Source organism: Mus pahari, chromosome 3 (genome assembly GCF_900095145.1).
Source record: "Mus pahari chromosome 3, PAHARI_EIJ_v1.1, whole genome shotgun sequence".
In the NCBI taxonomy this organism is placed as follows: domain Eukaryota; kingdom Metazoa; phylum Chordata; class Mammalia; order Rodentia; family Muridae; genus Mus; species Mus pahari.
Genome location: NC_034592.1, coordinates 12,792,705 through 12,803,338, shown reverse-complemented (window position 1 = coordinate 12,803,338; position 10,634 = coordinate 12,792,705). Strand labels below are relative to the sequence as shown.

Below are 10,634 nucleotides of genomic sequence, written 5' to 3'. Positions count from 1 at the left end.
CCCCCCCCCCTGTGTCACCATCCACCCTCTCTATCTGTCACCATCCCGCCTTCTCTCTCTGTCACCACCACCACCCCCGTCACCATCATGCTTCTAGTCCGTCCTTTCTCTGTTGTGCTGGCCCCACTCTGTTTTTCTCTTCCCACTGTTGGGGTTCAAGAGTGTCCCCACAAACCACAGGAATACCAGTCTCAGTTAAACAGGGATGGTTTATTGAATGCACACTCCAAGACTGATAGACCAGGGTGACAACTCAGGCTGCACAAATGAAAGCTGTGCACTGGACATTTCTCAGGGCCAGCTTATAAAGACTAGAATCATAAAAACCACAGTGAGCTCACACACAGGCGCTGGAAGTGCTGCCCAGTGGTCGGCCCTGACTCAGGCTGCTTTAGACAACCAGTTCATATTGACCTTTAATTTGATGGGTCCTAAGTGACGCTTGTGGTTCTGGAATTTCTTAAGATTAACAAACCTCAGTACATACAGAACACATAAGGGCATGTGGTCACCTTGACCTTGCTCTGAGGCAAATTACTTTTCTGTGTCAATGACTGGCAGGCAGATTACAGCAACATTATGAAATAGCTGGGGGGGGTGTTATGGAACAAAATGGCTACAGCTATGCTGGGCAGGGGGGCTCAACACTCACCTCTCCATCACATATTTGTTCTTTGTAGTGGCACTCACCACTCTGCACCTTGAAGTGGCAGGCAAAAGCCTGGGTCTGTAACCAATACTTCAGATTTGCTGAGAGAACCTGTCTCAAAATATAAGGAAAGATAAATATTCTTGCATACCAATAGGCTTATATCCTAAGATCTTAATATACATGTTGAGGAAAATATATAAGAACCTCTCCCCCCCCCCCAGAAAAATAAGTTAGTGGACGACTGAGGAAGACATGGGTATCAGGCTCAGGCCTACACACTCACAAACTAGAAAAGTAATACATGCTTTTAACCCTGGCCCTGGAGGAGCAGAGAAAGGTAGATCCCTGGACTCGATGGCCAGCCGGTCTAGCCTATTTGGCAGGCTCTAGAGCCCTCTACTCCACCACCCACCTCTCTCAAAAACAAAAACAAAAACCCAGTCAATTCAGCAGACGTGGTGGCCTGAGTTTAATCCCCAGAACTGCACTCAAATAGAAAACCAGAAGCAGTCGTGCGTGAGTCCCTGTGCCTCTGCAGGGAGTTGGGAGCTGGAGACTCAGCCAGAAGCTGCTGCAATATAAGCCGCCTGCTGCATACAACACTTATAAGCCGCCTGCTGCATACAACACTGCAGAAACAAATGACCTTGCTTCAACAAAGTACAAGGCAAGAAATGAGTCCCAAAAGTTGCTCTCTGACCACACGTGCATAGTGACAGGGACATCCCTGCACCCTCACAAGCATGTCACAGCCCACGCAGGCAGGCAGGCAGGCAGGCAGGCAGACACACACCTTTAATCCCAGCACTTGGAGGCAAAAGCGAGCAGAACTTGGAGGCCAGCCTGGTCTACATAGCTAGTTCTGGGACAGCCAGGCCACACGGTGAAGCCCTGCCTCAAAAGACAAACAAATAATTGATAATGTGGGCAAAAACAGCACCCAAGCCTGACCTCTGCCGTTCACATGCATGTGCACACACAGAATTATCAACTACAGAAAAATATGCCACAGTGATCTTATAACCACATTAAATGGAATAAATAGAAATTAAGTGGGAAGGAATTTCTTCTCACAAGTTCCCAGTGAAGTCTTTATTTTGTTTTTGTCTTATTTTAGAAATAGTGGGGAGGGGCTGGTGAGATGGCTCAGTGGGTAAGAGAACCCGACTGCTCTTCTGAAGGTCCAGAGTTCAAATCCCAGCAACCACATGGTGGCTCACAACCATCTGTAACAAGATCTGACGCCCTCTTCTGAAGTGTCTGAAGACAGCTACAGTGTACTTACATATAATAAATAAATAAATCTTTAAAAAAGAAAAGAAAAGAAAAGAAATAGTGGGGAACAAATCCAGTGCCTTGTGTGAGCATCCTACCACTGAGCTACATCTCAAGCCCGATTCAAAAAAGATTGAGTCTTACATGAAGTCTTACTATTTAGCCCTGACTGACTTGAAACTCACTATGTCTACCAGGCTAGCCGTAAAATTGTATAGATTTTCCTACCTCTGCATCCCCAGTTTCAGGATTAGAGGCTTATGACACTATTCCTGTCCAAATTTAAAAATTAAGGAGGAAAAAAAGACCTAAAATAATTCAACTACATAGTGTAGAAAAGTGCTTAGCAGCCAGGAGGTGGTGGTGCACACCTTTGATCTCAGTGCTCAGGAGTCAGAGGCAGGTGAATCTCTCTAGTTCCAGGTCAGCCAAGACTACACAGAAAAACTCTGTCTCCAAAAACCAAAAACAAGGAAAAAGAAAGTGATTAGCAGGACTGAAGAGACAGCTCATCAATACTGCTTTTGCAGACGTTTTTATGTTTTGGGCAGATAAACCAAACAGCAGACCATGCCAAGGTGATTCCACGTGAGAGAGGTTTATTAAGCAGGGATGGGGTGGGGCAGCAAAGCGAGTAGAAGAGCAGAGGAGAAAGAAAGAGGAGAAGGAGAGGAGAAGGAGAGGGGGGAAGGGGGAAGAGAAGAAGAGAAGAGCTAGGAGGGGTGAAGAGAGGAGGAGAAGAGAGCGAGGANGGNGTGATCCCCTAATTTATACGGAGAATGACATCACACCAATGAGGGTGGGGACTGAGCCAGGTGAGTTGTGGGATTGAGGGTCGTTGTCCTGGCAACGCAGGTCTAGTGTCTCATGGTTGGGCCAGGCCTTGGAGTGTCCTGGTGCTAACAGACGTCCCAGCTCAAGTCAGGTGGCTCAGGACGGCTTGACATCCCCACTCCAGGGAGCCACTGTATTCTGGCCTCCTCGGGCACCTGCACGCTCGTGTACATGCACACGCATACACACACGCACATGCACACACATACACACACGTGTACATGCACACACACACATACACACATGAACACACATGTATATACACACATGCATGCACACACACATATACACACACGCACACACATGCACAAAATGCACACATATACACACACATGAACACACATGTATATACACACATGCATGCACACACACATATACACACACGCACACACATGCACAAAATGCACACATATACACACACATGAACACACATGTATATGCACACACACATGCGCGCGCACTCACATATACACACGCACACACACATGCACACGTGTACGTGCACACACACACATACATGCACACACATGCATACACACATGCACACGGACACACACACATACACATATACACACATGCGCGTACACACATGCACACACGAGTGTGCGCGCGCACACACACACACAATCGCGAGGCAGGAGCAGTGGCTTAGCAGCTGAGTACTGGCTGCTCCTCCAGAAGACCAGGGTTCAATTGTCAGCCCCCTCATGGAGGCTACAACCATCTGTAAACTCCAGCTCTAGGGGATGCAACACCCTCGTCTGGCCTTCATGGACACTAGGATGCAGGTAGTGCACAAACAAATGTGCAGGCAAAACACCCATATGCATAAAATAATAATCTTTAAACGGAAATAAAAATAAAATCTAAAAAAAAAAATTTATGCAGGTATGAAGTTGGCTGAAAGGAGGCAACGCTGGAAAAGTCCACATTAGACTCCTTTAGGTTTAACATTCTTTAAATGAATTATTTTATTTACTTACATCCCTAGACTTGTTATTTTTAAAACTCCTACGGCCTTGGCTGTGTTCAGCTTGCTGCAGTTGGAAATGGGGGAAGCCATTGCTGTTAGAGAGCTGGCTACTTTGATGAACCTCAGAGTTCAGGCCTGGGGCAGGAAAGAGCACTTTTTGCAGGAACTGGTGCCAGTGAGGACAAAAGGGAGTCAGCAGCCTGGAGGGACAGAAGGAAGTCAGCAGCTTGGAGGGACAGAAGGGAGTCAGCAGCCTGGAGGGACAGAAGGAAGTCAGCAGCCTGGAGGTGTGCTGGGGAAGGAATGGGGGGCACAGCTGGCCTAGTCTGGCCTGCAGGCAGGAAGGCCCTGGGAAGCTGCAAAACGCTCAATTTCAAGGAAAGAAGAAAAAGGGGGTCCCTAGGCAAAATAGAGACTCAGAGCCTCCCACCTTTCTCTGTAGTCAAGAGCAGTCTTTGCGCGTTGATGCATCTTCTAACTCGTTTTCAGGGGTATGTCTTGCTCTTGAAAAAAATAAGTTCTTTTATAAAGGGACAGTGGTGGCTATGGGGACTCTGCCCAGGACTCTGGGTCTCTCCACAGATGTAATGCACAGACATGTGTTGAGCACAGAGCAGCAATTGCTTGTATTTTTGATTGTGAGCCTAGCCTTTGATGGCTGAGCCATCAGGTCAGGATTAGTAATTCCTATTGCTTTCTTTAGTAGATGGAGAACCAAGACACAGAGAGCCAAAGGCACTTCCTGAACATCACACAGCAAGTAAGGGACCACCAGAGGTGGAGACCTGACCTGGCTGGTTTCAATGACTGAGGGGATTGGTAGTGAAATCTCCTGGCTCCTTCCTGGGTTGATAATGGCAAACAAACTCCTCTGGTGACTGGGACCCAAAGCCAGAGACAAGAAGAGAAGCTCTGAGAGTCACCAGATGTAAGTACCAGGTCTCCTAGGGAGCTTCAGATACAACAGTTACCAAAAGGCCAATGCACTGGGGTTCCTGGCCCCGGAAAGCCAGGCACTGGAGCCAGGCAGCTGATCCTGGCAGAGAGGGCTTTGCCAGTCAGAGCTCTGTACCACACCCAGAGCAGACTCAGCCTGTACTCTACTCCCAAACTGTATCCACCACCTGACTATATCCTTCTTCTTCTCCTGTCACCAGTTCCTTGACCATGCCAGCCACTCAGTCCCCATGGATACCCTGCTTACTACTGAACCCTAGCCAGGCCGATGCCAGACTTTGCAGTAGGTAGGTATTAAGGTACACAGAGCAAGACTGGAGAGATGGCTCAGAGGTTAAGAGCACTGCCTGCTCTTCCAGAGGTCCTGAGTTCAAAATCCAGAAACCATGTGGTGGCTCACAACCATCTGTAATGAGATCTGATATCTGATGCCCTCTTCTGGCATCCAGGTGTACATGCACATAGAGCACTCATATACATAAAACTAATAAATCAAAAAAAAAAAAAAAAAAAAAGGATGTAGTCAGGGTAGTGAGAACCAGGGTTCTGTTGGCTTGCAGGGCCAGGCCCAGCTCTTTCATGGCCCAGCAAGTGCCTCACACTCTCTCAGCAAGGCTTCTCCTGTCTGCTATCCAGGGATGGGAGGCTGAGAGGGTCAGCATTTGGCTCTGGGAGCTCAGTAGGCGCCTTTGGCCAGCCTTGCCTTTCTGAGCTAGTTCTTTGGGAATCTTTTCTTTGGAGAGAAGTAGAAGAGGAAGGTAGAGGAGGAAGAGAAAGGTGAGAAGGAAGAGAAGGAGGTCGTGTCTTCATGTCCCCAAGTCCCCAGTGCTGACTGGGAAAGTGTGCAGAGTGTGTGGGTACTGTGCTCATGTGCTACAGGGAACTACTGGGTGCGGTGCTGGCCATCTGGTGACACACAGGAAGTGTACCCGGTTTTAATTTGCACTCGTTCTCAGGAAAAAAAAAGCCGAGCCGTGAGGAATCCAGGCAGTGAGGGTCCTCACTTCATACATCGTTCACCAGTGCCTCAGCCTCCGTCCGGAGCCAAGGAGTGAAGGAGTGGCTGCTGTACCCAGAGCAATGCGGTGGCCTACGCTGTGGGCCTTTTCAGGGCTGCTCTGTCTCTGTCCCTCCCAGGCCCTGGGTCAGGACAAAGGTGCCTGTCCAGGTGAGAGGGGTCTGCTCAGGAGTGTGGGCACACACATACCTGCATATGCCCGCACATGTGGCAGCAGGAAATGGGACATTTTAGAAGGGCACTCTGAAAACACACACAGAGACAGGCTGCGTGAGTGTTAGTGGGCACAGAGACAGGCTGCGTGAGTGTTAGTGGGTACAGAGACAGAGACAGGCTGCGTGAGTGTTAGTGGGCACAGAGACAGGCTGCGTGAGTGTTAGTGGGTACAGAGACAGGCTGCGTGAGTGTTAGTGGGTACAGAGAGCTGTGGTTTTCAATGCAGCTCCAAAGCTACCCCTCCTTTTTTTTTCTATGCAGATGTTAAGGTCATAGGTCTGGGGGCCCAGGACAAGGTGGCTGTCATCCAAAGTTGTCCTGGCTTTCCTGGCCCACCTGGGCTCAAAGGGGAGCCCGGAAGCCCTGCTGGGAGAGGTAGCAATCTGGACGGGAGAGGGATTCCCCTTAACCTCCCCTTGGCCCGGCTTCCTCCAGTCCTACCTAGGAGATGGGATCCAGTTTAGTCCTTGTATTTACAGGAGAACGGGGCTTTCAGGGCAGCCCAGGAAAGATGGGACCTGCTGGCAGCAAAGGTAAGAGGGAATCCTCACATGGGTCTATCTGCCTAAGATCCAGTCAGGTCTCGAGAGTGGTGCCAGTAGCACCTGAGCTCACACAGCATCCTCCCCTATGTCCAGATGCATGCCTGCCCATTTCCTACAGGCTGGGCATTCAGGGCTCTCTCCTACAAGTTCTGCTTGCATGGATGGACACATAGGTATACGCGCACACACACACACACACACACACACAGAAGTGAAGAAGAACCTCCTCCCTGGTGGAGGCCAGCACTGTAAGAATGCCCCTTCTGTCTACAGGAGAGCCAGGAACCATGGGGCCCCCAGGAGTTAAAGGTGAGCCTGGTAACCAAGTCTTCTTAGGAAGGGACCAGGAAGGACAGCTCCACATGGAGCAATATGGGACTAGGGCCTTGTTGGCTTAAGTTTTGAATGCAAAGAAAGGTGGGTGTTCCCAGAAGCACTACTTCAGGGATTCCTAAAGTCTCCCTGGATCATTATGCATATCAGAATGTTGGGAGGGGAGAGACTGGAAGATGGGAGAGGATGTAGCAGAATTCCAGCTCTGGGACAAGGCTGGTGTGCTGTATACCTCCAGGGGAGAAAGGCGATACAGGAGCTGCACCATCTCTGGGTAAGTACATCCCACAGTCTCTTCTAACGTTTCCAGCGTCTTTACCCATGCTACTTCAGCCCCTGAAGAGTGCGCTTCAGGGACTGAAGCAGCACGAAGCATCTGTGGGCCCAGCCAGCACCCTGACCCATCCCAACTCTGGATGTAGTCACAGACAGGACAGTGCATAACATCAGCCAAACACACAAAGGGGCCTAAGCCAGCGGGGGGCAGCCAGGATGGGTGTGCTGGGTTCTTTAGCAGGAGGGTACGGCACCATGTATGCCAAGTAGAATATGGAGTCTATAGGGGAGTTATATGTGATGGGAAGGGACCAAGGAAGAAAATAACACTCATGACTCTGCTCAGGTGAAAAGGAGCTGGGAGACACGCTGTGCCAGAGAGGTAAGTGACCTCCCAGCTGGCTCCTCCTACTTCCTGCTATCAAGAATACAGCAGGACTCCACCCACGGAGTATACCCCAGATACAGGCCAACCCTGCCCACTTCCCCATGGTACAGGACCCCGGAGCTGCAAAGACTTACTGACACGGGGCGTCTTCCTGACTGGCTGGTACACTATCCATCTTCCCGACTGCCGGCCACTGACTGCTCTGTGACATGGATGTGGACGGTGGGGGCTGGACCGTGAGTGAGGAGGCTCAGTGGGGGACATAAGAGGTTTGCACACAGCAGCCACACTCTGGAGAGCTGAAGTCAGGGAGATAGCAGAGCAACCAGGAAAATAATAATAATAATGTGATGCTTCACCCTCCGGCGAGACCTGAGCACTGGTGGACCAGATCTAGAACTCTGTGAAGTGAGTTAAGTGGGTGAAAGGACCCCAGTCATGACAGATGCATCAAAACAAGTCAGCCCTGGGCTGCTATCATCTACCAGTCACCTTCTCAATCCCCTGTACTTCCTGCCCTTGAAAACTAGTCCCCATTCAGTTCTTTATAGGAGTGAGAAAAGCAAAACAAACCAACAAAAACTAAATAACCAACCAAGCCCTGGACCTGGACATATCCCTCGGGTTCCTGCTCTTGGGAACCCACATTCTCCCCTGCCCACACCACAGGTTTTTCAACGACGCGTGGACGGGTCTATCGATTTCTTCCGAGACTGGGACTCCTATAAAAGAGGCTTTGGCAACCTGGGCACTGAGTTCTGGCTGGGTAATGACTACCTGCACCTGCTCACAGCCAATGGTGAGGAAGCAGCCTCTTGGCCATCACCTGCCTTCCACTACTCTGCCTGGCCTGAGCCTTTTCCTTCTTTCCACCCATCCTGCTAGGGAACCAAGAGCTCCGAGTCGACTTACAAGATTTCCAAGGTAAAACCTCCCATGCCAAGTACAGCTCATTCCAGGTGTCTGAAGAACAGGAGAAATACAAGCTGACCTTAGGGCAGTTTCTGGAGGGCACTGCAGGTAAATCACACAGAAAACTTGAGGGTGTTGGTGGGCATGGGGAAAGGAGCCTGCGAGCTGCCCCTGCCCATCTGGGATGGGCTCTGCCTTGGCCCTGAGGACTGACAGGTATGAGTCTTTGCAGGAGACTCCCTGACAAAGCACAACAACATGCCACTTACAACCCGTGACCAAGATAATGATGCAAATAGCATGAATTGTGCAGCTCTGTTCCATGGAGCCTGGTGGTACCATGACTGCCACCAGTCCAACCTCAACGGGCGTTACTTGTCTGGCTCCCATGAGAGTTATGCAGATGGCATCAACTGGGTGACTGGCCAAGGTCACCACTACTCCTACAAGGTTGCTGAGATGAAAATCCGAGCATCTTAAGGTGCTCCAGTCTCCGCCCAGCCCTGCAGCCATATCCAGGCCGTGTGGGGACACTGAGGAAGGATCTCTAGAAGTTGGAGTCTGTGTGTACTCTCTACACTCCCCTCTGGACACTGCCCAGCCCTGACTAGTATGCACTAATAAAGGTCAGAGAAGCAGAGGCCTGATCGCTGTGAGGGTCTGCGCATCGAAGGGCAGCAGGCACACATCCATGGCAGCCTTGAGGCTGAGACCCAGACAGCCACCAATATAGCACTACCAGGAAGGAGTCAGCTCAGCCTTCCAGAAGTCACCCATTAGTGACTGGACACCAACTCGGTCCCTGCTGTAGCCCTGAACGGAGAAGTGCAGCAAGGGTCTCACGGGGCCTGGAGTTCCTTCCCACAGTCTCTTCTACCACCGCAACTCTATGGCTACCCTGGGCACAAGGGACATCGATTGAAGTGGCCAGTGCTGAGTATAGTCTAGCCCCATAAAACAGAAGGCAAACAACTGGAGGATGGTGACCTCAGGAACTCTGGGAGGACAGTGTCCTACTGACAGACACAGGGAAGCCGTGGGGAGCTGGAGGCTCAGCCAGGAGCTCAGGGGTCCCTGTGCAGATGCTCACACCATACCTAAGAGCAAACTGGGGCCCAAAGGACTGAGTGTTGCTGAGAGCCATCCTTGGCTCATTCTCAAAAAACAAGTTTCTCTCTCCTGGAAGGTTCAGAGGAGGTGGCCTACAGTCAGCCCCATAATAACGGAGCCGTGTTATGTCCAGGGTTAGGCCCAGGGGTACAGAGATAGGACCCACCATGGGAAAGATGCTCCACGTGAGCAGGCAGGCCAGGAGCTCCCTGACCGTTGATAAGCACACAGCCAGCCTTGCCTATCATTCAGGATCCTGGAGGTCATCTGGCAGAGAAAAGTGAACAGCAAATGAGGGGGGTGGAGGAGCAACGTGGGTGAGACCTACTGACAGGGCCCTAAGGAGGGGAAGCACCAAATATCCAAGCTGAGAGAAACGGGGTGCAATAGGTGCCAGTATAAGGGGGACACAAATAGTACCTTCATCCATGAGGACACACAGGCCATAGCAACAAACTGGAGTGACTCTTTGGGGCAAATCTGGGGACACCAGGGACAACCACTGTTCCTGTTAGGGAAGCTGGTATCTTAGAGGCTGGGCCAAGAACACAACCCAACTTGTCCTCCATCGAGCAGCAGGAAGAGCAGGGAAAGGTTTAGAAGCCAGGTGGGAAGAAGGGAGACAGCAGAGGCTGGAGCGGGGGTCTGAAGGCAGAGGGGTCCCCACTCAGGAGCTTCTTCCTAGATACCCCGGGGCTCCAAGAATCCTGAAGGGAACAGTCCTGGGAATCCCCGTAGAGCCCCTTCTCCACGACTCTTCCACTGTTTGGTAGCAGCTAATGCCAGATGGTGACACTGTGTGGCTTTTTTTACTTTTAGAAGTATCTGTGTTGCTCTAGATTTTATATAAAATATTAATTAATAAGCAATAATCAAGCTTTTAAAAAAACTTTTCATTTCATATTGTGTGTGTGTGGTGTGTGTGTGTGTGTTGCCTGCATATATGTCTGTGTAGCACATGTATCTACTACCTGTGGAAGCCAAACAAGGAGAGTGGATCTCTGGGACTGGAGCTACAAACGGTTATGAGCTGCATGAGAGCCCTGGAAACAGAGCGCTCTTAACTGCCAAGCCATCTCTCTAAGCACCTAATTATCATCTTGAAAGAAGGAAAGAAAGGAAGGAGGGAGGGAGGGAGGGAGGGA

General features: G+C 50.5%; 1 protein-coding gene across 1 annotated transcript; it reads left to right on the top strand.

The window, feature by feature from the left end:
* Nucleotides 1-5,771: 5,771 nt before the first annotated feature.
* Nucleotides 5,772-8,859, top strand: LOC110319042 (ficolin-1-like). The gene is given in 11 exon segments (XM_021194451.1): nucleotides 5,772-5,859; nucleotides 6,187-6,300; nucleotides 6,405-6,458; nucleotides 6,744-6,779; nucleotides 7,042-7,077; nucleotides 7,426-7,461; nucleotides 7,578-7,665; nucleotides 7,667-7,703; nucleotides 8,137-8,266; nucleotides 8,353-8,487; nucleotides 8,612-8,859. Coding segments are annotated over 11 exon segments (1,002 nt in total).
* Nucleotides 8,860-10,634: the final 1,775 nt, after the last annotated feature.